Here is a 27,144-nt window from a genome sequence, read left to right on the forward strand (position 1 = left end):
AAAATAACAAAAATCAATTTTGTGTGTTAAGATTTATGAAAAAAAATATATAAAAAAATGGTCATTCTTTCCCCATATCATATAATTAAGTAATCGTAACTTAATTATCTTTAAATTAGTTTTCATTTAAATTATACATCTTTTTTAGTCTAATAATTGGATTATGTTTCGTTTTAAATATATTAGATGATTATTAAAAATTAACAAACAAACTAAATGAATTAAAACATGAATTTGTGTTTATACAAGATAAAATTTAAAAATAATGTAGATGATTCGACTGTACATAAATGTATGAGTTGTACTGATTTGCACTATTGATCAAATATGTCGAAAGTACAAATCGTCCGTCTTAGATTTGATTAGAATAATGAGTGTATATTTGTTTTTCTTGCCTTTGGTGGTACAATCTTTATAGGAATCATTTTTGTCAAGTTAATTTCTATAATTTAGATGATATACTTAAATATTGTATTTGACATGTAGTATGTCATTGCGAATACAGTATCTTATATCACTTAAATACATGTAAAGCCGTGTAAAACATACTTTTCATACTATACTTTAGAGCGGAATATAATTGACTATAACTAAATATATTATATTGTCGATTACGATACACTAACTTATAACTCGTATGATATATACACGTGTGTATTTAAATTGCTAATAATTTTCTCATATGTGTTAAAATTAATAATTTATTTGGATATCACTACTAGAAAAAAGGGCTTAGACATCGGCTAAAAACCGATGTCTATTGAAAACAGGACCGATGTCTTCGCATGTGATGTAAAAGGTAGGGGTCTTAGACATCGGTTTATGACCGATGTCTAGAACCACCTTTCACAGCAGTTCTACTAAAGAACCAGATGTCTATGCATTGAAAATCATCTTTTTTTACATGATTCTAATATGAAATATGGTAATAATAGAGGCTGAATATGATCTTAAACATGAGACACACAAGAGAAAAATGAACACATTTGCAGTGGAACTGATGTAATATTCATTTTTAACATCAGTTACCTAAACTAACCGATGTAAATTACTTTTTTTCACATCATCTGTTTAAATTAGACGATGTCTATGTTCGTCTTTCACATCAGTTCTTTATTTCAGTTGATGTCTATAGTTTTCTTTTACATCATCTCTTTATATCGGTTGATGTCTATAGTGTTTTTTTACATCAGGTTACTTTTAAATCCATTGTCTTTCTGTAGTTTAGACATCAGTTTTTCAAAGAAGTGATGTCATTTCACATTTTTTAGTCCATGTTCCACCTGCTTATATAACATGCCCAAATGTAAAATTAAAATCTCAAAACAAATCAACAATCAAATTTCCCAAGCAACAATATCACCAATTACCAAACATATTTGCATTAATCCACCAACTAATTACATAATTCACCAACAAGCAATACTAGTACTGATGCCAACTAATTCAAATTATCCACAACACAACCAATACTAGTAGTACTTCAATTCACAAGTCTGCATTGCCATTAACTACACATTATACTCCCAAAATCAGCAGTAGACTTCTAAACGAAACCTAAAGTCAGATTACTCCTAAAGTCATTGCAACTACATGAATGATTCAATATGGCTAAGAGCCTCAAACCGGACCTCATCAAGCTCGGCTTCCGAACAAATCAGCTTACGCGTCTTAAGAGCCCACTGAAATGTAAAACAAATAAAATTATAAATTATCCAACTGCACACATATATATATATATATGACAATTACAAAATCTAAGGAATGTAAATACCTTCTTTAAAAATGACAGTTCATGGTCCATTATAATTTCTCTCATGTAGCGCATAACTACATAGCCACATTCAATCCCACCAGGTTGTTTGGGACATCCCTGTTTAAAAATAAAATTAGAATAGTAACATACCTATATAATAATACCGTATTAACTGATCCTAATTAATAGAAAAAACAAAGGTTATACCGGCATATATTTGATACTAGGGGCTTTATTTCCCCTCCCAGCCTGAACATTAAAAGTAATCATCGCCCTGCAGTCACGTGTGGTGGTGACATTAATTAGTGCAAAATAAACGATATTTCAATAATTAAATATAGCTCTGTATCAAATAATGGAAATACCTAGTCAGTGCTTTTTCCAACTCAGGAAAATTAGTTCCTCGAGGCAAAGGATTGAGTACAAATATTTCTCCAGCCCATAATATGACCAATATCCAGTGACAACTATGTTTATTACAAAAAAATTTTAATTAGTAGGAAAAGCCGGTCAGGATTAGAAAAATATCCAATGGCCAATAAGGACGGAGTACTTACTTGGTATTATAGGGTAGTAGGAAAAGCCGGTCAGGATTACCCTCTTTCAAACGATTCACCAAGTTACGTTCAATATCTGTACTGTTGGTGAATATGGTTGCGGGATCACAAAAAGCATACATTTCCAATTCGTCATTGTCACGAACCACCGTATGCAAGTACCTGCATTAAAAATCAAAAAAATATTTATTTTTCAAAATAAATATGCACACAAGCAAATAATATGAGACAGGGCAGAAGCGACAAGAATAAATTGGAAAGATTACTTACGCCATGTATGCAGATAGTGCACCTTGCCCAATCATTTGGAACTCGAGCAAAGCAATTATATTCTCAGCCAATATAAAAATTGTTTTCTCAGCACCAAAAACCTCGGCATCACATGGCATTTGTATCGAACCCCCGCTGGACTTCATGAATGTTGTTGCATGTTTATACAACAAGCGAAAGCGCTGTGGAACTTTCTTATTGATCTCGACACTCTTAAACAATCTTTGCACCTTTTCCAACTCAGTTTTAGGTTCTTTTTCTTTTCTCTTTTTTTTCTGCATATATAAAGCAAATGATTTCAATATAACTTAGACCACTAATTTTTCTCCTATTTTTCTGCAAATATAAAGAACCTATAATCATGCATACCTCGACAACTGGGGCATTTGGGAGTATGATCAAGTCTCGGGGCCATGACACATAAGACCCAACAGCTTGGTCCACTGTCTCGATTTCACCCTTTATGGGGATTGGAATCAAGGCGTCTCCTTGAATTGCGCCATCCACCGAGACACGAGCACATCCGGGCTGCAAAGCCACTCCATGTATAGACTTGTTCATGTTTTCATCATCAAATAGCAAGCCAAATGCCACCTTGTTTTCTATGGTTTCCACTGCCAACTCACATTTCTTCGGCCCCTGCACACATTTAAATTAAAGAAATAATAGGAACATAGGAGATACCTTTGACAAACTACAAAATGCACAAGTTATATTACCTTATTCTCTGGTGGAACTGCAGCATACTCAATAATAGCTACATCATCATCGAGAAGATTTTTTGCAATTGCTGGCTTAGTTTTTTCAGGCTTAGCTTTTTGCGCATCTTCTGCCTTCGAATCACAACTTGCTTTATCAGACAACATAGGAGATGAAACATTTGATTTAAGAATTGTCCTCAGTTCAGCCATCTCCTTCCGTGTCTTTTCAATCTCCTCAGCCATGTCCTGCTTGGCTTTCTTCAACTCTTCGTCCCTCTCTCGATCACGGGCTAACAACTCGGCTTTGGTTATTCTACAGCGCTTTCCATTCGGTATGTTGAAGAATACTGATGGGCTGACGAAGCTACCAACTCCACGAACCCTTCCTGAATGTTCGGGAGTTTCTAAGGCTGTAGTCAATACATCGTCACTTCCGCAAGGATTAAATTCTCCTTTACTTTGCTTCTCCAATAAAGTATCCTTTCATAAAAAAATTTGCATTCAAATTAAAATTGCATTCGCAGTGCTGATTAATAATGACTATGCTATTTACTTTTTAAATACTCACAATTGTTTTACATATGTCTTCAAGATCTGAATCAACCTCTTCTTCAGGTTTTAGTTTGCGAGCCTTTTTCCACAACACAGCACGATCAGGAATTTCTCCAGGCTCCAAATTTCCATTCTTTTGCTGATGAAAATGAACACATGATTAAAGTACTGACATAGGTAAAATGAAGCAATCCAATTACAATGTGTAGTTGTTCTTACTTCTTCTTCTATTAATCCAATATAACCCTTCCTCGACGTGCGGTGATGGTATTTTCTATTTTTCACTCGTAAACTTTGTTTTGCACTAAGTGCCTGCAACAAAAATTACAAACAATATTTGCATATTATGGAAATATTACCTGCCAGAAATGGAAAAATTAACAAAACTTGTAGAAATGGAAAGATGTAATATTACCTGCCAGTCCCTAGTGGTCCTCTCAGCAACAAATTTTTTCCAAGCCTCTTTACCAATAAAAGCATACTGCTTTGGAGGCTTTCTTAACTTTTTCTTATTTCCAACATTCGGCTTCACGTAATCCTTAGTTAAATTCGCTTTAAATTGTCTCCACTTTGCGGATGCAGACTTTAGCACCGCATTCTTGAGTTCCTTGGGAATTTTGAATGTGTCCTGCAATCAACATTATTCCGATCAAAAGCATATCCAGCAGCTTATATAATTTAAAAACATAAGAATTCAAGAATTTAGAAACCTGAATATCAAGCCATAATTTGTCTTTTAATTCAGCATCTACACTTGGCCAGTTCGGATGGTTGATGGGAATCATCGTCCTAGCAAGCATCCCGGTATAGGACTGTAGTACGTGCCTATTCTCCCCGATGGGAACTCCAAGTGAATTGCATGTGACCTTAGTTTTCTTTCCCTGTGCCTTCTTCACTACCACTTTGTACATAGCGGAAACACCTCGGGCACTGCCATACCTTTTTTTTGCAGATTCCGTACTTGTAACTGTTGCTGCTGTTTGTTCTGACATTTCAGGTTGAGGTTCACTTGATGCCTTTGCATTTTCCATTTCTGCAACACCTTTATCTAATTCTTCATCTCCCTGATTGGAATCAGGTCCTTCTCGGAATTGTACTTTGGATTTCTGCTTTTTAGGTGTCATTTTTCTTCTTCAATCTGAAAAACAAGACCATAAAATCATTAACCATGGCATATTAATCAAATAGTAATGCACATGTATTTATACAAGAATATTAAAACAGATGCATGATAGTAATATATTAAATTGAATAGCAAATGTGCAGTAATAGTTAAATCAAAACCGATACGAGAATTAAATAGCAGATGCATGACTAAAAGTCTAAAACATCATTACACATATCAAAAACAGATACAAGAATTAAATAACGGGGAAAGACAATGTGTTTTGGACACAAATAAAAAACAGATACGAGAATTAAACACATATCAATGTTTAACCCAAGTTCCCTCAATATTATTCCTAATACTATGCTGAACATCATCAGGTACATCACACGTAGGAATTTCTGAGCAGAATGGGGGATTTTCCATGATTGTGTCTCCTAAATCATCATCATTATACACCTCTTGATAATCTCGGGTGGTAGAGGTTAATACAACAGACCATTTGGCATCGACCGGATCTTCAACATAAAAAACTTGTTTAACTTGATCAGTAGAGACATATTTATCTTTCTTGTGCCCTTGTCGACTTAGATCCACAAGTGTGAACCCAAGGTCATCCACCTTTATGCCTTTGTCATTGTCTGCCCAGTTACACAAGAACAATGGGGCCTTGAATGCATGATAATCCAGCTCCCATATTTCTAAAATCACTCCGTAGAAGGTCATATCACTCTCCACGGGATTTTTATCCTTGGCACTAGACACTTGGACCGTCTTAGCAACTAATGACACGCCACTGTTTTGAACAACCCTGACATGGTCTCGATCCTTTGTAAAGTATCGAACCCCGTCAACTAGATAAGCTTCGTAAGTAAAAACAGAAAATGATGGCTTTCCGGCTAGCCATCTGATGGTATCTGAAATGTCTTGGGGATTCTTCATCATTTCACTACTAACCTACAAATTGTAACAAACAAAAAATCAACTCAATTCTATATTAATTACTACGCAGCCACTAAAGTGTGCACAAAAGGAAACGCTAAAAAAACTAACTTTTTGCTCAAACCAATCAGCAAATAGCCGATTGTGCTCTCTCAAGAGCCAATGCAGACTTTTCTTTTTTCCTCGGTATATTTCCTCTAGATGCTCCTTATGCATTCTGTGAAAATGATTATAATTAAACAACAATACAAAACTTGGACAAAAAAGTGAAGAATTTACAAGGATATTAAATTCTTACACGATGTATGGATGTACTTCAGGATTGTTTAGAAGCACATGTAAATGAGCCTCATCTCGCTCTTTTTCTTCAATTGATTTCATTATCACAACAGATAATGGACCACTTAGCTTTCCTGCATCTTTGCGAATACCAGCAGTGGTGCAACTTTGATTAACAAACTCTTGGCAGAATTCTACCGACTCTTCTCCGAGGTAGCTTTCTGCTATACAACCTTCGGGATAATAACGGTTTCTTACGTAACTCTTCAATACCTTATTAAACCGTTCAGAAGCATACATCCACCTATAAAACACTGGCCCACATAACCGTAATTCCCGAACCAAGTGAACTACCAGATGTATCATTACATCAAAAAATGATGCTGGAAAGATCTTTTCCAGGTCACACAAGGTCACTATGACATCTGTTTGTAACTTATCTAGTTTCGACACGTCTACAATTTTGCAGCATAAAGCATTAAAAAAGAAACATAGTCTTATTATTGTGACCCTCACATGTTTGGGAAGAACCGAACGAATTGCGACAGGAAGTAATTGCTGCAGTAGGATGTGACAATCATGGGACTTCATCCCAAACATCTTCAATTCATCCATCGAAACACAATTTTTTATGTTCGACGCATGTCCATAGGGAAGTTTCATATGCATTAATGATGATAAAACTACCTTTTTTTCAGCCTTTGACAAATTAAAAACAGAAGGAGGCAAGTAGGTCTTCCTAACTCCGACTTCAGGAGCTAAATCAGCCCTGACCCCCATATCAATCATGTCAAGACGAGAAGCAGCCGTATCTTTAGACTTAAATTTCATATTCAATAATGTGCCAATCACACTATCACACACATTCTTCTCGACGTGCATGACATCAAGACAATGACGAACATGGTGAAACTTCCAATATTCCAACTCAAAAAAAATCGATTTCTTCTTCCATGGACAGTCCACCTTCTTTGACTTTCTTCCTTCCCTCCCAAATTCAAATTTAATCCGTTCTTGCTGCGCTAAGACCTCTTCTCCAGAAAGAGGTTGCCGTGCGTGCCCCAACTCCTGTTCTCCATTAAATGCTGCCCGCTGCCTCCTATAAGGATGATTTCTAGGCAAATAACGTCGATGACCTAAATAACACATCTTCCTACTATGGCTCAAATATTTAGCAACGGTATCATCCCCGCATACTGGACAACACATATAACCTTTATTAACGCAGCCAGACAAGTTTCCGTAGGCAGGAAAGTCATTTATTGTCCATAACAAAACTGCTCTCAAAGTAAAATATGATTTACTATGCGCATCATACACATTTGGTTCGCCTTCTTCCCAAAGCTTCTTTAAATCATCAATTAACGGCTGTAAATACACGTCGATGTTATTACCAGGCTCATGCGGACCGGAAACTAGTATTGTTAACATCATAAACTTCCTTTTCATGGCTAACCAGGGAGGAAGGTTATATATTACTAAAACTACCGGCCAACAAGTATATCTGTTTGTTAGTCCATTATTATGTGGATTTATCCCATCTGCCGACAAAGCCAAGCGAATGTTTTTTGCTTCGCTACCAAATTCTGGCCACCTATAATCAATATTTCTCCATGAAGGCGAGTCAGCGGGATGTCGCATCTTCCCGTCTTGTATTCGATGCTTTGCGTGCCAAGTCATTTGTTCGGAGGTGGTAGGAGATTTAAACATTCGTCTAAATCTAGGAATAATTGGAAAATACCACATGACTTTTGCCGGAACATTGACTCTTTCTTTACCATGTTTTCCTACCTTCCACCTAGATACATGGCACTTAGGACACTGAAAAACATCAGAATATACACCCCGATAGAGTATGCAGTTGTTTGGACAAGAGTGAATTTTTTCGTACTCTAGGCCTAAATCAGACAAGGTTTTCTTTGCTGCATATGCATTTTGTGGCAGGACATTATCTTTGGGAAGGAGTGATCCAACAGAAGAAAGCAAATCTGTGAATGCACTATCACTGATTCCAAACCTAGCTTTCCAATTATGTAATTTCAGCATCGACTCTAACTTGGTACATTCGCTACCATCGAATAAAGGTTGTTCAGCATCAGCCAAGAACCTCCTAAACTCGTACGATTCATTATCATAGTCCCCTGAATTATACGCAGCATCACAAACATTAACTGTTTCCGAAGCTGAGGCAACGGGGGCAGCGGGGACAGGGGTAGGACCTCGGCAATTACTATCAACTACTGACCTAGTCCTAGACTCTTCCTTATGCCAAATCCAATCAACGTACCCTAAACTAAACCCATATTCGTACAAATGACCCCTGATAATCTTTACGGGATATTTCTTGAAGTTGACACAACGTGAACAAGGACAGGGGATTTTTTTGGGGTCACAAGAGTTCTCCTCAGCAAATATCAAAAACTGCTCGACCCCCATTTCATATTCTAGTGAATCCCTATCTTTCGCAATCCATGACTTGTCCATGTTGTCCCCAAAGTACTACCTGATTGTCAAATTACTTGTCAAATAACTTGCTAAAATTTGCTATCTAAAATGACAGATGGGTTGTGAGTGTGCCTACTTATTATCAAAACAGCCTAGTTACTAAGAAAAACATAACATAATAGAACATATATATATATCATATCATATGAGCACAAACCACTCCAATATAAAATAAAATACCTATCCTTATAAAATAATCACTAAGTTGCAGACTTCTGAATTAAGCAGAATAGGTAAATACAAGTATATCACCAATATACACCTTTTGTTCCAGTCTAAAACAGAGCATTTTGATCTGCTTTTTCTCACTGTACACCACCACATTCAAGGTAAAATAACTGCTATAGATGTTAACCTTAACATGCTTGTGACATTTAAAATAACACCAATCTATCTTGCAAATTATTCTGAATTAAGCAAAAAAGGTATATACAAGTGTATCACCTATATACACTTCCATTTCCATTTTCCAGTATTAAGTTTAGAATTAAGGTCTTAACAACATAGCAATCATTTAAACCTCGAAGAAAATTGTGCACATTAACAAGACCAAAGAGAAAACAGATAGCATAAAATTGTGTAACACGTATAATTTAAATCCACTTCTCAGTATACTCCACATTCAAGGTGATCTAACTGCTACAATATTCTAATTTTCACAGCTACGACACTGAACAATATAAGAACCAGTTTACTGTAAGTTTACTGAACATATATATACGACATTGAACAATATAAAATAGCTATCCTTTGTAAGACCAAAAACAAAGGACACTAGCTAGCTAATTCAATATACAAAACCACTCCAATCAGTTTATGATAAGCAACTACAAACATACAAATACATATAAACATACAAATACATATAAACATACTATCTCATTTTCCAAAAACCACAACTACAAACTATCTCATTTTCCAAAAACACACACTGAAATACATATATACATACACATACAACCACAAGGATACCCAAACTCAAGTAATAAATAAGAAATTACCTCCTCCAACTCGAAGAGAGCTTGAATAGACTTGAACAGAGCTTGAACAGACTCCGAGCTCGAACTCCCTACAAACTCGAACTGAAGTACGAGCACCCACTAAACCCACAAACTCCACACTCGAACTGAACTCTGAGATCTGTTGAAAAAACGAATTAAAGAAGCAAATGAGTATTGTAATCGAACAAACATCAGTTTATTAGGTACAAATCAACCTTTATCGCACAAATTTAAGGATGAAATCGGCCGAATTGGAACCTAGGGTTCGCTCGCTGAGAAAGGGGGAAGAACGGGGAGAGAGAATGTATTTTGTACAAATGATTTAATTTAGGTAGTTTTATTAGTTTTATGTCTTTTTCCTTTTAATTTTATGTTTAAAGACAGGTGTTGATGTCTTGTTCAGACAACACATCAACTAAGCAGCGGGGTTTTAAAGGCGGGGTTTTTTTGTTTGTGAAAAATTTGGCTAAGTGGGGAATAGAAGCGGGGAAGCGCGGCCAATTTTTTAAAAACATGTTTTAGACATCGGTTCTACACTAAGATGATGTCTAGTTTTTTAATAGACATCGGTTTTTAAAATTTCGATGTAAAAAAGGGTTTTAACATCGGTGGTTTTTTTAACCGATGTCTAATCTGTGATGTCTGATCCTGTTTTTCTAGTAGTGTATGTTGTTGACCGGATTCGAACCCTTAATCTTTAGTGGCATAGATGTAGAAATATAGAAAATTAAATCTAACAATTGTGGTCAATTTAATCAAGTGATTTAACGGTTATAACTCACCGTACTGACTACAAACCGACGATCAAATTTTTTCATATTTAGCTTTGATAATATACTGGCTAATAACCCGTGCGATGCAGGTGTGTATTACAATAGTTAATAATTTTTTTATATGTGTTTGAATTAATAATTTATTATGATATGTTGTTGACGAGATTCGAAACTTGAAGTTGTTGTAGCATGGATGGAGAAATATGAAAATTTAAGTCAAATAAAATTGTTCAAACAAGTAAAATTCTTAAAATTGATGTAAAAAAATAGCATACATTTTATGGTTAATCACGATAATATTAGAAAGTTAGAGCGATAGTCAAGACCATAAAATAACTAAATGTTCATAAAATATATATATCAACAATCATCTTAAATTTTAAAATATTAAACTGATCGCATCAAATTATTCAAAAACAAAAACTAATCTCTATAAAAATCAAATTACTAGATACTGTTCCCGTGCCTTGCACGGGTTTTAGGGCTTTCTATTAATAATAGCCCAACATGGGCATGTGAGCAAGTAAATTATGAGACTTTTTATTCATGTGAAAAGACATGTTTATCCTTTTGTCTAATATTTGTTTAAAAAATTATGGCTTTGGAGAATTGAACTCGAGAGCATTCACTAACATCCCATTCTTTCGTACCACTACGCTGCCTTGTCATTTGTGTTTTAATACCATACATATAATACCTATGTGTCGTGTGAACAAAAGAATAATTGATATTTATTTATTTTAACGTAGGAATCCGCAGCCGCTACTCTTCATTTGCGCACTGGGTAAACCCACGAGCTCACACAATAGAGCTACAAACCACGTGAACCATATTTTATTTTGAGAAACTTAATCACCATCAGTTTTAAATTAATTCATGAGTTATTTTATTCATTTGAAAAGAGAACTGAAACATAAACTCTCAAATAAGTTGAAAATTTTGATAGCACTTGAATAAGTTAATATTTAAAATTATTTTAATTCATGAATTCAAGTTGCTTAAACATCCAAAACGTTTTAACATGAACGTCTTTGAGCTAATCATATTGACATCAAAATCATCTGCATTTCATCTAGATAGAGCACTACAATTGAATATCAATTAGCATCTTATTATGTACGTATACATAGATATGATAATATATATTTAGTAATTAAAACTTCAACTATGAATAGATATTATTGAGCGGATTCAAAGACGAAATATGTTTGACTGAATTTCTTTCTATAAGTGAAAAAATAAATAATCATCAATAGAATGGAAAACGAAAATTTGTATAATAGTTATGATTGAAAATACAGAAATGATATGTACATACTAAATTAGCTTTTAAGGTTAATATAACAAAAATCAATTTTATCGTCACAGAAGAAGTTCCTGTGATATATAAACTTAAATCATAGCGTAAGCTTTAGATCAAACCCAACTCATAAAATACAAAGGAGATGCCAAATGACATTTTCTGCCGTTACATTAAAAAAAAAACTACCAGCAGGGTGTTGAGCCTAATTAACCAAGCGTGGTTACAAATTAGGATTATATTGGTCATTCACAGGTATTTATTCACAAAAAAATTATATGTAACTCAGGAAATTTAAGGAGCCTAGACATAGAATCCAATGATTCAGACCCCAACTCACTGAAGTTCAATTTTGTATACCAAACTCAATGTCAGATGCCACATTTGGAGCATTAGTCCTGTAATATGCAACCAAGAAAGTAAGCAAGCTTTTTGCAGACACGGGTCAGCTGGACATAGCCTCAGCATAAGCATCTGCATGTTATCACTGGCTGAAGTCTTGAACATCTGATTAATTTGCATTCTTCATTAAACCAGTTGATCACATAGTGACATTGTTTAAAGTGTTCAGTAGATTCTTTTTTTAACCAATAACATGATATCACCTGCTGTAGTGCCGTCTGTGCTGTGACTGTACTTTAGGGTGGGTATCGGTTAAAACCTTTAAGGACAAAAAGAATATACTTAGCATCAAAATATAATTTTCATTTTCCCCAAATAACGAAGTGTACTAAATTACATATAATACATCTTTATTGAGCCTATATAAAGTTATACCTCCGTCAGCTTAGGCACAATTTTGGGAAGGCACTGAGACAGCTGCTGAGGAGCACAGTAAGCCATTGCACCTAGAAGCTGAACACTACTTTGCTTTGTCCGCCAAGCTTTATCCTCCAGACCCTGACATAAATATGCAATTTTAAGATATATTGAGCCATTACAGAAAAATGCACTTTAAACATCCTGGTTCTAACAGATTCTCTCCTGGAGAACTTACTTAATAGTTGCACAATACCTACAAATGGGAGGGAAATAGCCTCTGTAATCTGGATATTGACATTTATAATTTAGCTATTCCTACAATGCATGGAAATGGACCTCATCTGATTCAAGATGATGTGGCTTTGTATACTACATACAGGGGCCTGTACTACTGCTGGCACCCAACACATAAACACTACACCATACATGGTCTATCCTAACATTGCATAATAATGTTGCCACCAAAAACGTTGCCTTAGATGCTTAAAATTTGATTGAACTGGGTGTATAGCAACATCATATAGCGGTGTTGCCATTGGTCCGAAAACTGTTGCCTTAACCACAAAAAAATCGCAATGCCAACATCTTGTGCGATGTTGCCTTAGAGAAGAGTTAAAATAAAAGAGGGAAACATCCCGCTTTGTTTTGATAGTCGAATTTTTAAACAAAATTCAGCTGCAACCGCCTTAGAAAAAACATATCTCCCGCATATATCTCAGACAATTAAAACAAAAATTAAAAACATATCTCTCATCTCTCTCTCTCTCAGACAAACACATCTCTCTCCTCGAACTCACTCTCTCTCGGACAAAACCTCCCTCTCTCTCTCTCTCGCATCTCTTACTCAATCTCTCCCGTATACCTCTCTTCTGAATCTTCTCCATCTCGCTCTTTCATCTCTTTCTCTCATCTCGTTCTCATATCTCTCATCTGTCGAAGCTCGAATCTGCAAAAAATTGGGAAAGGGGGCTGGTCCGACGACTTTATAGAAGGAGCTCTGTTGTTTTTTCTCTCGTAGCTTTAATTTGGTCGAACTCTAACTATAAGGTATCTCTCTGAGTTCATCTTGTTGATTTGGGGGTTTTAAAACCCTAATTTTTAATTGTTAATTTAGGGTTTCTTCAGTTGGGGTTTAATTGGGTGTTGATTAGGGTTAAATTTGCAAGTTAATTGAAAAACTCTTGGAGTGTGTTTGCTTATCTGCATTTTCCAAGTTTGTATGTGCATTTCTGAATTCTTACTATGTGTTTATTGTTTTTTGTTTGTACTGGAGGATTAATGTATATAAACTTGTTAAACTGCTTGAGAATTAGTTTCAAGTGTATTTTCAAGTGAATTAGTTTTTGTGTATTCCTGGAGAATGTATTTGCTCCTGTAATCTGTACTTTTTCTTGAGTTATAGTTTTTATTCTAGTAGTAATGTGTGGAGAATCACAATGACCCTGGACATATGTATTTGCATATTTGGTAATGCTCCCCATTCTCTTAAACTAGTATTTGCACACTCTTGTGTTTAGGTGATATTAGTTTAGGTGATATTAGTTTAGGTGATACAAGATCAACTAGAGTCCCTAAACTACGACCAAATCTACCTAAAATTTTATATTATGAACACAGATTTTATAGTATTACTATTATGCAACCAATCAAGTTTGTATATGGTAATAGTAGATGTCATATGAATTGCGGACTGGTTAACAGGGGATTTCAAGTGCAATTTTTCTTTTAATAGCATTGTGACTTGCGTTGGGGATTAATAAGTTAGTATATATGTATAAGTTAGTAAATATGTATAAATTAGTTTGTATTACTACTTATTGTAGGAGACATGTTCTTTTTATATGTTATTTGTATGGTCTCTAAACTATAGCAGCCTGCCAACTCTAGAAAGTAATATGTGTAGTGATAACTTAGTAGTGATGATATTATATATATATATATATATATATATATATATATATATATATGGTATAATATTTAGTATTCATGATATTTAGGCTTATATATTGTATATATGTTTGTAAATATATTTGTTAGGTACTACTGTTAGGTATGGTACTACTATTATATATTGTATAATTGAGTTGTATTTTATTGTACAGAACGTAAAGATGAGTGAAATATGGATTAATCTTCCAAGGTTCAGTGAAGAGTACAGCAAGGGGGTTAAAGATTTTGTAGAAAATGCTATGGTTAATTATGCTGTAGAAAATGAAATGAAGTGTCCTTGTAGTTTATGTAAAAGTAAGCGATGGTGGGGTGCAGAACAAGTGTATAACCACCTGATTTGTAACGGTCCATCTGTGGTAGAAGTTAGTTGGATTTACGACGTCTCAAACATGGTAAATGGTAGTACTGAATGGATGGATTGTCAAGAAAATGTCGGGTTCGAAGATAATCTGGAAGAAATGTTGAATGTTACTTGCGCCTACGGTGGAGCGAATGCAGATGCAAGGAAATTTTTTCGCCTTGTTGAGGACGGAAAAAAGCCATTGTATCCGGGCTCCAAAAAATTTACTCGGCTAAGTTTCCTTGTTAGGCTTTACCACTGGAAATGTCTACATGGAGTAACCGAGTCGGCATTTGGTGATCTGTTACTACTAATAAAAGAGGCATTCCCCTATGTTGAAGTACCATCCTCTTTCAATGCTGCTAAAAAGGTAATCAAGGATTTAGGCCTTGACTACAAAAAAATACATGCATGTCCAAATGACTGCATGTTATTTTGGGATGAAAATAAGGATGAAATTTCTTGTAGAAACTGCGGTGCCTCAAGGTGGAGTGATGTGAAAAATGGAGACGACAACAGCAAGATTCCAGCGAAGGTCATGAGATATTTTCCTTTAAAACCAAGGCTGCAGCGACTGTATATGTCAAAGGATTTCTCTAAATTAATGACCTGGCACGCAGTGGAGCGAAAGAAAGATGGAAAGTTACGACATCCGGCAGATGGCAAGGCCTGGAAGCTGATGGATTCAAAATATCCAACATTTTCAGCAGAAAAACGAAACATACGATTGGGGATAGCTGCTGACGGGTTCAATCCATTTCGCACAATGAGTACCAGTCATAGCACATGGCCAGTTGTAGTAGTCAACTACAACCTTCCTCCCTGGCTTAACATGAAACCAGAAAATTTAATCCTCTCGACACTCATACCAGGTCCCAATGATCCTGGAAATAATATAGATGTCTATATGCAGCCTTTAGTAAAGGAATTGAAAGAGTTATGGGAGGAAGGAATTGAAACATATGATGCTTCGACAAATCAGAATTTTATTTTACGTGCAAGCTTGTTATGGACGATTAGTGACTTTCCAGGTTATGGAATGCTATCGGGCTGGAGTACAAAAGGCTACCTAGCCTGCCCTGTTTGTGCTTACGAGACGTCGTCACAATATTTGAAACATAGCCGAAAAGTATGCTATATGAATCATCGAAAATTTCTAGATTCCAACCATAAATGGAGATCTGATAAGAAAAGGTTCGATGGTAAAGTTGAGAAAGGTGAAACCCCACCAGTTTTAACCGGCAGATTAATAGAGTTGTTGTTGGATGGTTTCGAGAATAATTTTGGGTGTACGGGGAAGGGAAAAAGAAAAGTCAGTTGTGAGGTTAACCCTTGGAATAAAAAGTCAATTTTATTTGACTTACCGTATTGGAGTGAAAATTCGATACGGCATAATCTTGACGTCATGCACATAGAAAAGAATATATGTGATAGTATTCTTGGCACTTTATTAAATATAAGTGGCAAGACGAAAGATCATCTAAATGCCCGATTGGACTTGCAAGAATTGGGTATTAGAAAGGCACTTTATCCTACCAGATCCGCTGATGGAAAGAATTTTGAAATGAAGGCAGCAATCTTTGATCTAACAAAGGAAGAGAAGGATATATTTTGTTCCGTACTGCGAAATGCTAAATTACCGTACGGGTTTTCGTCTAATATAAGCAAGTGTGTGCAGGATAGAAAGATTGCGGGGTACAAAAGTCATGATGCGCATATTATAATGCAGTACCTTCTACAAATAGCGGTTAAGAAGACATTGAAGCCTGAGGTTGCAATTCCATTGATTAGGCTTGGTGAATTTATGCGTAGCATATGTTCAAAAGTGATTGAGGTGGAGGATTTTAAAAATCTTCAAAAACAGATCATTGAGATATTGTGCCAACTAGAGATGAATTTTCCACCTGCATTCTTCGACATCATGGTGCATTTACCAATACATCTCTGCAATGAAATTGAACTTGGTGGACCAGTCCACCAAAGATGGATGTATTCCATTGAGCGGTATTTAGGTAAGTTAAAGCGATATGTTCGTAACAAGAGTAAGCCAGAAGGGTCTATAGCAGAAGGTTATTTGGCTGATGAATGCCTAATATTCTGTTCCAGATTCCTAGGTGATGATAGTGTGTCGAATGCAATCAGAAATGTAGAAGCCAGTGGGTATCCTATTGGTCTAGGGAAAAATAAAGATGGGAAAGCATTTAATTTGTGTGAAGATACATGGATCTCTGCACATCGTTACGTCTTATTTAACTATGATGACAAGGAAGTGGAAAAACTAATTGAGTAAGCACTATATTCCTAGTTTTCAATGTATATTAATTAGATTAGTGAACATGATATAATTGTAACTAACATATTTTCTTTGTCTCTAATTTTAGGAAACACCGTGCTCTATTTGACGAAAATACAAAGTCCAAAAGGTATAAAAGAGAAAGGGATCACACTGGTGAAGTATGTGAATGGTTTAAGAATGAAATTGGTCAAATGAAGGATGTCACAAGAGAACTAGCATCCTTAGCAAAAGGTCCCAATCGGGCAGCCAAGCGGTTTAGTGGTTATATAGTAAATGGCTATAGGTTCCACACCAAGCTTAGAGATCAAAACTGCACTACACAAAATAGTGGGGTTTATTTAACAGCCTTAACCACTAGTTTTGCTAGTTCGAAGGACCAAAACCCAAAAACAGGGGATGTTAATTACTATGGTTCGATTGAAGAAATAATTGAACTTGACTATTGGGGGGCTTTAATTTACTGTTGTTTTGTTTAGGTGTACCTGGTATGTAGACGATAAGGATTCCTTAGGTTTTACTCGTGTAAACTTCAACAGAGTTCGTCAAAAAGATGACCCTTTCGTCATGTCGACACAAGTCCAGCAGGTGTTCTATATTCAAGATCCTACTGAACTGCAATTTTATTATCCAATTAAGAAGTTCTCGTCAGAGTCCTTTGAACAAGATGATAAAAATTTAGTTGAAGATGACATAAACGGGAAATTCACACATGACAGTGATTTTCATTCATTGCTAGAGGAACAAGATACTGGTGTTAGCTGGTTCAGGGATGATGTCCCATCAAAACAGATTCCTATTCCAGTTATCCCAATACTAGATGATTGTACCTTAGCTGTGGTAAGTAAATATGAAATTTAAATATATAAAATAGATCAATGCCTTTTTTGCCTAGTTTATCTAAGTAAATTAAATTAGATATAAATTAAAATTGACTAGCATTTTGTTTCCATTAGTTCCCATCTTTTCTTTAACTGCTTTTGTATTATTTCTTTGCTTGTGTATTATGTCTTTGCTGAAACTCGTTTATAGCTTAAAAGTTCTCATGATTTACAATAGAGTTTTCTGTTTTCGATATGCTAATAGTTTACAGTAGAGTAGATTAGTATGTTGACTTTGCATGATTCATTTTTTGCATGATTAGTTGTTCTTGATATTCTGTAATCTGACAAATGAATTTTTTTCAATCTTATTCCAGGATGACAACTGATACAATGACTTTTCACTTGCACCATAATGGCGAGTTCACAAAAGAAAAGTATGTTGGTGGATCAGTTATTACTTATGGGGACATGGACCTCGATCTGTTCTCATACTCAGTACTGATGGAGTGGGTCAAAGAACTTGGTTATGCGGAAATCGGAGGGGTTTATGTCAGGAAGGAAAAAGGCTGGGAATTGGTGACGAAAGATGCTGATATTAATGTGTGTATTTTGGAAAGTAAGACTTCTGAATTGGATTTGTTTGTTGACTGTGATGTTGATAAAGGGATAGAGCCGGCCAAACAAATGCAACCTCACGTGATTGTCAGGCCAAAGAAAAATCCTATTAAAGCCACAGTGAAGAATCCCAACAAGCGCAAGTTTGTAACTCTTAAAGACATTAATCATGAAAAGGAACAGAGGTTGGTGACTGCAAGAAGAAAGATATCATTTAAGTTGCCTGCTGCAAGTGAAACAAAGAAGACTGATGCCATTTTGAAAGCAGATGTGATGAAGGAAAAGGAAAAAGAGGGGAAAAAATTGATTGGATCAGTAACAGAGTATGCAGACTTAGTGTATGGTAAATATGACTTGGTGGAAGGATGTGGGGAAGTTGGAGGAACCGAGGAGGTTGATAAAGGTGTTGGAGTTGGTAAAAATACGGAGAAGGTGAAAAAAGGAGCTGAGGTTGGGGTTGGTAAAGATACTGGGGTGAAAAAAGGAGCTGGGGTTGGGGTTGGTAAAGATGCTGAGGAGGTGAAAAAAGGAGCTGGGGTTGGGGTTGGTAAAGATGCTGAGGAGGTGAAAAAAGGAGCTAACCCTGGTGAAGTTGTTGCTGACAAAGTTAAAGGAATGAAGGAAGTTAAAGGAGTAAATGAGTATGAGAAGCGTCGCAATAAAAATATTGAAGAAAATGAAAAGAAATTCCAGGAACTTGGGTTGAGAAGGCATTCTGCAGGGACCCCTGTCCAAAAAAGCCTAACAATCGCAAGGCATTCAGTGATGATAAAGAAAGTGACAACTACGACCCGAAAAATGACTCGGACCAATCTAGTGACAATGAAGAGGATATGGCTATATCTAAGGTACAATGTACTTGATGAAAATAATTATACTTAATTCTATTTATTATTTTCTCAATATGAAGAATTGTACTATTTGTCAACTGCTTCTTGACATAACTAAAATTATTTTAGCGGAAGAAAAAGGCCGGTAAGAGTGTGCTTGGGTCTGGACCAAGAACTCGGTCGCGGGCATCCAGGATTGTATTGCCACCACCTGTGAAGCAAGTTAATGATGCAGTGGAGGTTGAGGTTAATAAGGAGGTTGAGGTTTGTACCACATCTTCACTATAATTAAAGTAAACTTGAAACTTCACTTGCTATGCTAATTTGGGATTTAATATTTCATCTTAAATTACATAATTTCTTTTCTAGGCAAATGATGATACACCAAAAGTTAGTACGGTAGAGAGACTTAAGTTGATGAGAACAAATGCTCCTGGTTCAATGGCTGCCTATTTACAGTTACGCGAGCAAGAAAAGATGCAGGCTGCATTGGAGACTACGCAGCAATCACAGTCCCTAACTGAGAATTTGCAACAGCCAGGTACATTTATAAATTTACATTAGCCAGGCTGCATTAATTAAATTCTAATTGAATTTTGTATCAGTTTCTTACTAACTTATAATGTTGAATTTTGATAAGTAGCAAATGGCTTTGACTTCTTCAATTGTTTCACTTGATAGGTACGCCACCAGGCCAACCTGAAGAAGAAGAAAAACAGAGAAAGCCACGAGGGAAGTCAAAACTGACTCATGTCCATACAAGAGGGGAAAAGAGAGAGATCAAGCTATCTGATCTCGGGCAACCAGTAGATGATGATGAACACCTGATTAGGGAGTTCAGCAATTTTTTAGGAACAACAGTAAGGGAGTTTGTCTCTCTTACATGTCGTAGTTGGACCGAAGTTCCACAAAAAGATATCATGTGGGAATATGTGAAGGTAATATAATTTTTTTGTTAATTTTTGGCTATTTTCTAAGAATTGTTTAGTTAAATTTATGAACTAACTCCTCAATTAGCTCCTAAATTATATGTAAAACATGTTTCATTTTTAGGACAAGTACGTAATCCCTGAAGAAGGTTATGACTGGGTTATGACGACGATGCGGGACTTGTTTAGGGGGTACAAAGCTCGGATCAGGAGGGATTACTATTATAAATATCAAACTGGTGAGGAGAGGCTAGAAAATAGGCCTAGGGAGGTTCCATTGAAAGACTTCAAGATATTGTTAGAATACTGGGCTGATGAGAAAATAGCGGTAACATGAAATATAATTTTCGTTGTCACTGCATTATTTATCTCTTAAGGGATGTTCGAATTGTTTTTTCTCTCTTTTTCAGAAAAAAGCAAGAACAAATTCAGAATCTCGAAGGCTTATAACTGAAACACATACTGCTGGAAGTAGGAGTTTCGCACAAATAAGTCACAATATGGTAAGTGTTTTCATTTAAATATTTGTTAGGATTATGGTTGTTCTTTTGTTTGTTTCTATAAGTATGAACTGGTTGATGTGGTGAAAACCTTTTTTTTGCAAGGCACTTGAAAGAGCATTGAAGGCTACCCGTGAACAACCACCAGCGCCAATATCAGATGCTGATGTTTATGTTAAAACACGCAAACGGGAAAGCACAAGAACATACAAGCTACCTACTGAAGATGTTGAGAAAAAAGTAGTAAGTTCTCGGACTTCATAATTAGAATACAAATATAAATTATAATCTGTACAGTTATATCCTTGATATTTAGTTTTGCTATTTTAAATACTTTTTGGTAGTTGTAGATGATCAAGACATTTTTTTGCTCAATGTATGCATGTTATTGTTATAGAAAAATGTAGAGAAGCTGCTGAAAGATGGAACAATTGACGAAGCTGATGAAGTTGTTTATGGTGGGAAGGATCACAGTCGCACATTTTTAGTGGGGAGGCTTATTGAGAAAAGGGAACCATAGAAAAAGAATGCACGCCCTTTGCCTACCATTCCAGAGAAGTATGTGGCTAGTTTAACTGAACAGATTCGAGATCAAATTGCAAAGGAGATGGAAGAACAAGTGCAGAAGAAGGTTGAAGATAATGTCAAGCTCATGATGTCCAAGCTGGCAGAAAAGAATCCAGGCCTTAATCTCGATATCGAGCTAACCAGTGCAACTGAGCCAACAGTTGAGCCATCACAGGCCAAAAATGGCAGTGATTAACAGCCCTTGATTGATATTTTCCGTATTCTGAACTTAACATGTCCTTGATTAACTTTTATTTAGGTTTTATATTAAGATGAATTTGTATTTTGGAGAAGTTGGAGGATCTGGTTTTATTTTGAAAGATGTGATGTATTTTGGAGTTGGGGAATTGTCAGTACTGTTTGAGAATTTGGTTGTTTGTTTGCTTGGAAACTTGATATTGTTATTTATAAAGGGATGATCTAATTTTCAAACAAAAGCTTGCAAATTTTTTATTTGAACCTGTTGCCATAGCTTAGAAAAATGTTGCTAAGAAAATTAATTTACAGTGTTGCTATAACATTAAAAGTGTTGGCATAACCATATAATTTGATTTTAGTTATACTTTATGGTAACATAAAAAGTGGTGTTGCTATCTAAAAGAGGTGTTGCCATAACCTTTAAAGCAACAGTATAATACATGTTGCTGTTAACCAAATAGATGTTGCCATACACTCTATGGCAACATTATTTACTATGTTACCAAAAAATGGACAAAGTGTTAGCAAAACCTCTATGGCCACAAGGATTTTCGCAACATCTTCGAAATTGGAAAAAATGTTGCCTTAAACACAATAGCAACATAAATGATGGTTTTAGCAACGAAAATTCGGTGTTAGGACAGACCATATATGGTGTAGTGAAAGTTGATAAGCTGTAGAATCAAATTATCCCGGAAACCTGTAAATGAAAGTAGTGGCTATAGTTGTGAATCAAGTCCAGATCCATTACTTGGAGTAGACTCTGAGAAGTTTTAGTGCTAATAGTCACAAACCTCAATGCAACAGTCAACTTCACCAAAGTAATAAGAAGTAGTGATTTTCAAGAATAATTTTTCTACATCGGGGAAGAGAAAGTAACATTTTTATAGTCAATTTGAATCTGTAATATATTTCTGCACCAAACATTAATGGTGAAAATAATAACACTACAGCAAAGCTATAATATTTAAGCATGTTGATACTAAATTGCTGAGAAAATGCGTTGTTTTCTCACCACCAGATAAGAGCTCTGCCAAATAAGGAGGTGGTTGTTTTTCGGGTTCCAGCTCTACTTGACCATTCCTACAACAGATTGAGAAAGACGGATCGCTATATTTTGTACCTTTGTTGTTCCGTTCCTCGTTCCACATGACAGCCTTACATTTTAGACAAAGTTTTGTTGGTGGACCAAGGTACAAGTAGCCTTTCCAGAAATTTGTAAACAATGCAGGTATGCAGAAGATGTATGTGCATTCTACCAGTTTTTTTTGAATAATCACAGAAGCATGTAATAACTGAATTTTTGCAAACCAGGCAGATCTCCTTTGGTATCATTCTCGTCATGGGCTGTGTACTGTCCGCGTCTGGGCTCTGTGAAATTTCGAAGGTGATATACTTCTTTCAAAAATCCAAGACACATGCAAGGAACACGGAATTGCAGGGGATTAAAAGCTTGCAAACCTTCTTCTTCCTCAGTCAGTGTTAGTATCGTCATCCGCAACATTGTCTGTTCATAACAGGACATGAGGAACATCGGTATTAGAGAGATTAGAGAGTCATAAGAGGTAATGACCAAAATATTTGTCAACAGAGGTACTAACCCATGTCTCCTGCATCTGGAAAGGTGGTTTTCCTCAGACCGGCCTTAGTTCCTGACATCGATGCGAAGCTGCTGCTATGACTATCACCTGCATGAGCTGCATTTTGTTTATGCATTGAGGTGCATGGAAATTTAAAATCTGTTATTCATATATCTCATAGTGAGTTACATTTTTAGAGATTTATCGACTGAGAAGTGACGATCAAACATGTAATATAAAAATAAAAAAATAATAACATAAAAATATTAAGACACCATAAAAGTGTCTACTTAACAACCATCTATAAAAATATAACTATTATTTTAAAAATTAATCTTCTATTAAAAATGATACAATATTTCAATACATAATTATATTAATTTATATGGAAAATTAGGAAAAAATACAAACACAAATAATAAATAAATTTAAATATTTAACAAAAATATAACTATTATTTTAAAAATTAATCTTCTATTAAAAATGATACAATATTTCAATACATAATTATATTAATTTATATGGATAATTAGGAAAAAACACAATCACAAACAATATATAAATTTAAAGATTTAACAAATAGCTGAAATCTCATGTGTTGATGTACTTGACCATACCTGGTCTAAACTGGCTTCCTGAAACATTGTTATCACCAACTTCGTTGAAAGAATTCAACAAATTTCTCGGTCTTGTACTTGAGTCATTATGATACCAAGCTACAGAGGACAAAAAGCGTTAACAAATTGTGCACACTTGCATTTAAATAACATCATGAGAGTGTTTTATATTAGACACTTACCTGGATGGCGTACCCCTATTTTACAGAATTTTCTTTTCTCATTCTGAAACTGTTAGAACCACAGAATATTATTGAACGGCCTTACAGTATTTTTCTTGCCTTTGCAGCGATACTCCTAAAATATAGCAAATGTACAAAGCTATCGATTATAGACTATAACGCAGGTATGCATATTTATCACTTCAGAGTATGCATATTCATCACTTTTCTTAAAGAATGCAGGTACCAGAGTATGCATATTCATCACTAGAGTTTTTGTTTTGAATTTTTAAAGAAACATCATGTAAAGGTGTTGGTATGCATCAACCTACATAATATACAGAGGTGGTTTCTTTAGCATTCTAAAGTGTCACTAAAGCAAACATAATACAACTGGAATATACCACGGTGTCCAGTAGAAATCTGAATAGTGTTCGGATCACTATTTTCACCCAAATAAGAACCAATAGTTTCAGCATTCATTTTTAAGTTAGTTCTTTTAGCTCAAGGCCAAATTATACACAACTGATAAAGATAACAATGCAAGACCAAGAAAAGTTGCGCTGTTTTTATGACAATAAGTGATTTTATATGTGTAGAATTTAGAACACCAATTGCATCAAAAATACTGTGAAAGTAAGTCCGCAAAGAAGATACCTTTATTATATACTCCTAATTAGACTCGCCGTGAGGATGGCTCAAGCTAGAATTCGTGGTGTCATAGCATAGGCAAATCTCAGGTGGCCCTCTATTCTAATAGTCGTGGAGTTTGTATTCGTGTCCTGTAGAAAAAGAGCGGATTCTGAATGTGTGTAATTAGAAGTTCTAGATATGGATGATAGCATGTCTTTTGTGCAGAATATAGCGATTTTCTCATTACCCGTCGAATTTTATCAGCCAAAGTCCAGTTGGATTGAAGTTACAATCACAATAATATATTTTCATCATTTAAATCAATATTTATTAATAACATGATGTACTATCAATGTCTGAGTCTAGCAGATACTCTGGTCTACCCAAAGATAAGAATGCAAATCTCCACTGTTTACTAGGATTAAGTTCCCGAAACAAAACATAAAAATCAACATTAGATGATCCAACACAATGTATGATACACAGTAACAAACATACAAAGAACAGGGATCCAATATCAATCGTTAATTTCGATGGTTAAATAAAACAAAAAGATCATACCTTCTAGAACTCCTCGTCTGAAATCTGCAATTTCTTTTGAACCCTGTAACTCTTTCATCTAACTTTGTAAGTAGAGCCATTCAAATGTACAGTCCTCAAACTGCAGCAAAGAGATCAGGATGAAAAAATATTAATAAGGAAAACTTACAGAGTTAGATGTGTAATGAAAGAGTTAACTGCATATCATACGAAGAATAAACATACATACTTACCGGTAATGAGAAAAGCCAGAGAATTTGTATTGATGGGCCTCAGTTGAACACGCTGGCATGGGCAAAAAAAATAATGATTTGAGAGGAATGAGCACCTTTATCTCTTAATCTAAATAAACTAATAAAAGAGTTTTATTTCCTGATGGCATTACCTAGATGATGGCGGAAGTATACAGATTTGCCTGAAAAACAATTCTTATATCTGTATACCCATGACTCCTCCGTTTGTACAAATTTACATACTCATATCTGTATACCCATGACTCCATTTGAAAAACAATGTCTTCCACCCTCCTTTGTTGATTGGATTCTTAATTTTCTGCACACAAAAACACAAATACATCAAGATATATTAAAATTTAAACATAAAAACAGGCATAGTTTCACAAAATCTTGCACAATTTTATATATCGTTCGGAGATGTGAATAACATGACTTAATTCAAAACAAAAATAAAATTACTCAATTAAGAACAAATCTAACGAAACTGAGAAAAAACTGTAAGGCGATAAACACACAATCCAATTACCCGGTTTTAAAGTCTGCTGCAAAACAAAATCAGGCAACATATTCTCCTTGTTCACCATTGTTTTCTGCCTGTATTGACTAAAAACATCTTTGGCATCTTCACAGATAGATCGATGTTTTGAAGAATTTCGAGCATAGGAAGGAGACAACTGCGCGAACGGAACGTGCTCACGACCACCTACAGCGACGATGAATGATTAGTTTATCAATCATTCCCAAATTTTGAATTGTGAGTTTTTCTGCCAGAAGAAAAGGAGTGTGTGTATACACGCCATGATTTCCGCCAGCAGTTATGCCAGGAAACAGCAAAGGACTGGTCAAAACCCAGTGAAGCACTCTGACCCGATAGTAAGAACAAGTCTAATAGGTGTGCTAAATCAAGTCTTAAATTAAAAAATAGGGAATATGGGATAAAATTGCACTCCAACATTATGCTAGTGATGTGCTAAATCACTAGCACAAGCATCCCCTTCCCTATTTTTAGAATATGCTAGCCACTTTTAAACTATTTTTATCATTAAAATATTCATTTCTCTCTCTCCTCCACATCATTTCCCTCTTTCCTCCACTCCAAATAGATGGCAGTTGTTTAAATTTAATATTATTATAAAATAGGGAATGGATATAGGGAGTACTATTGGAGCTCATGTGCTAAATTTTGTGCTAAATCACAAAGACATATTATTTTATAATATTTTTAGGGAACCTCTTAGCATAGTGTTGGACTTGCTCTAAGCACCTCCAAGCTCCAATACAAAATTGTATAGGAAATATCTGGGTCAGATCCGATGGGTTATCAGAAGATCCAGAAAAAAGGAAAATACTGATATGCCCAAAAGAGATAGTGTAATGCTAAAAAAGAGGGAGGGTGATTTCAGTAAAAAAGAAAGGCTAGTGCTAGCAACTAGACCAGACAATTCGGTACACGACACGTAAACACGACACGAAAAGTTTAGGTTCGGTTTTCAATATTCGGTACACGAACACGAAAGTACACGAACACGAAAAGTGCACGTTACTATTAGTGTCGGGTTCGGTTTTTGATACGTTACTATTAGTGTCGGGTTCGGTTTTTGATATAAGTACACGAACGACACGAAAGTACACGAACTAAATAAATAAATATAAATTAAAAAATATATTATACATATTTATATATATTCTTTAATCAATTTCAGTTCTATTATTTCATTTATGTTATTTTATGAATTTATTATATATCTAATCTATTGTTTGTCACAGAAAAATATAAAAATAATAGATTAATTGTGAAATCTGTGTACTTTCGTGTACAAATGTG

General features: G+C 35.2%; 4 protein-coding genes and 1 long non-coding RNA gene across 7 annotated transcripts; 2 read left to right on the forward strand and 3 right to left on the reverse strand.

Annotated features, from left to right (window-relative positions):
* Positions 1 to 1,345: 1,345 nt before the first annotated feature.
* On the reverse strand, positions 1,346 to 3,264 carry LOC108214051 (uncharacterized). The gene is made up of 7 exons (XM_017385823.2): positions 2,953 to 3,264; positions 2,584 to 2,858; positions 2,314 to 2,475; positions 2,122 to 2,223; positions 1,964 to 2,030; positions 1,775 to 1,873; positions 1,346 to 1,682 (listed from the first exon to the last, which is right to left on the reverse strand). The coding sequence occupies exons 1-7, from the start codon at positions 3,142 to 3,144 to the stop codon at positions 1,590 to 1,592; spliced, it is 990 nt and encodes a 329-aa protein (XP_017241312.2). The 5' UTR covers positions 3,145 to 3,264; the 3' UTR covers positions 1,346 to 1,589.
* A 2,001-nt stretch (positions 3,265 to 5,265) lies between these two features.
* LOC135148003 (uncharacterized) lies at positions 5,266 to 8,649 on the reverse strand. Its single transcript, XM_064082100.1, has 3 exons — positions 6,185 to 8,649; positions 5,998 to 6,103; positions 5,266 to 5,901 (listed from the first exon to the last, which is right to left on the reverse strand). The coding sequence occupies exons 1-3, from the start codon at positions 8,647 to 8,649 to the stop codon at positions 5,266 to 5,268; spliced, it is 3,207 nt and encodes a 1,068-aa protein (XP_063938170.1).
* Positions 8,650 to 11,807: 3,158 nt separating this feature from the next.
* Positions 11,808 to 26,158, reverse strand: LOC135147704 (uncharacterized). 3 transcript variants are annotated; one of them, XR_010285481.1, is made up of 13 exons: positions 25,846 to 26,158; positions 25,469 to 25,635; positions 25,317 to 25,368; positions 25,105 to 25,204; positions 24,568 to 24,692; positions 23,932 to 24,046; positions 23,750 to 23,848; positions 23,154 to 23,249; positions 23,014 to 23,059; positions 22,568 to 22,923; positions 12,522 to 12,644; positions 12,350 to 12,405; positions 11,808 to 12,251 (listed from the first exon to the last, which is right to left on the reverse strand). It is a non-coding gene; the product is annotated as an uncharacterized LOC135147704 (long non-coding RNA). The 3 variants fall into 3 exon arrangements; XR_010285482.1 differs by having other exon boundaries at positions 22,568 to 23,059; positions 23,154 to 23,240; XR_010285480.1 differs by having other exon boundaries at positions 22,568 to 23,059.
* On the forward strand, positions 13,102 to 17,568 carry LOC135147776 (uncharacterized). The gene is made up of 3 exons (XM_064081311.1): positions 13,102 to 13,553; positions 14,609 to 17,082; positions 17,178 to 17,568. The coding sequence occupies exons 2-3, from the start codon at positions 14,618 to 14,620 to the stop codon at positions 17,566 to 17,568; spliced, it is 2,856 nt and encodes a 951-aa protein (XP_063937381.1). The 5' UTR covers positions 13,102 to 13,553; positions 14,609 to 14,617.
* Positions 18,304 to 21,788, forward strand: LOC108203821 (uncharacterized). Its single transcript, XM_064081312.1, has 9 exons — positions 18,304 to 19,114; positions 19,213 to 19,376; positions 19,488 to 19,622; positions 19,728 to 19,899; positions 20,040 to 20,296; positions 20,412 to 20,615; positions 20,698 to 20,790; positions 20,893 to 21,030; positions 21,185 to 21,788. Exons 1-9 carry the CDS (start codon positions 18,304 to 18,306, stop codon positions 21,305 to 21,307), a joined length of 2,097 nt encoding a protein of 698 aa, XP_063937382.1. The 3' UTR covers positions 21,308 to 21,788.
* Positions 26,159 to 27,144: the final 986 nt, after the last annotated feature.

This window comes from Daucus carota, chromosome 7 (genome assembly GCF_001625215.2).
Source record: "Daucus carota subsp. sativus chromosome 7, DH1 v3.0, whole genome shotgun sequence".
NCBI classification, from domain to species: Eukaryota; Viridiplantae; Streptophyta; class Magnoliopsida; order Apiales; family Apiaceae; genus Daucus; species Daucus carota.

What these genes read in the sequence shown, in the direction of transcription:
- LOC108214051 (XM_017385823.2), bottom strand. Translation starts at nt 3,144, where the DNA reads ATGAACAAGTCTATACATGGAGTGGCTTTGCAGCCCGGATGTGCTCGT. An exon ending in GCACTATCTGCATACATGGC is followed by an intron (nt 2,476 to 2,583) that starts GTAAGTAATCTT and finishes TTTTTAATGCAG; the next exon opens with GTACTTGCATACGGTGGTTC. An exon ending in AACTGTCATTTTTAAAGAAG is followed by an intron (nt 1,683 to 1,774) that starts GTATTTACATTC and finishes TTTACATTTCAG; the next exon opens with TGGGCTCTTAAGACGCGTAA.
- LOC135148003 (XM_064082100.1), bottom strand. Translation starts at nt 8,649, where the DNA reads ATGGACAAGTCATGGATTGCGAAAGATAGGGATTCACTAGAATATGAA. An exon ending in GAAGTACATCCATACATCGT is followed by an intron (nt 6,104 to 6,184) that starts GTAAGAATTTAA and finishes TCATTTTCACAG; the next exon opens with AATGCATAAGGAGCATCTAG. An exon ending in CTGATTGGTTTGAGCAAAAA is followed by an intron (nt 5,902 to 5,997) that starts GTTAGTTTTTTT and finishes TACAATTTGTAG; the next exon opens with GTTAGTAGTGAAATGATGAA.
- LOC135147776 (XM_064081311.1), top strand. Translation starts at nt 14,618, where the DNA reads ATGAGTGAAATATGGATTAATCTTCCAAGGTTCAGTGAAGAGTACAGC. An exon ending in GAAGTGGAAAAACTAATTGA is followed by an intron (nt 17,083 to 17,177) that starts GTAAGCACTATA and finishes CTCTAATTTTAG; the next exon opens with GAAACACCGTGCTCTATTTG.
- LOC108203821 (XM_064081312.1), top strand. Translation starts at nt 18,304, where the DNA reads ATGACTTTTCACTTGCACCATAATGGCGAGTTCACAAAAGAAAAGTAT. An exon ending in AGGATATGGCTATATCTAAG is followed by an intron (nt 19,377 to 19,487) that starts GTACAATGTACT and finishes AAATTATTTTAG; the next exon opens with CGGAAGAAAAAGGCCGGTAA. An exon ending in TGAGAATTTGCAACAGCCAG is followed by an intron (nt 19,900 to 20,039) that starts GTACATTTATAA and finishes TTCACTTGATAG; the next exon opens with GTACGCCACCAGGCCAACCT.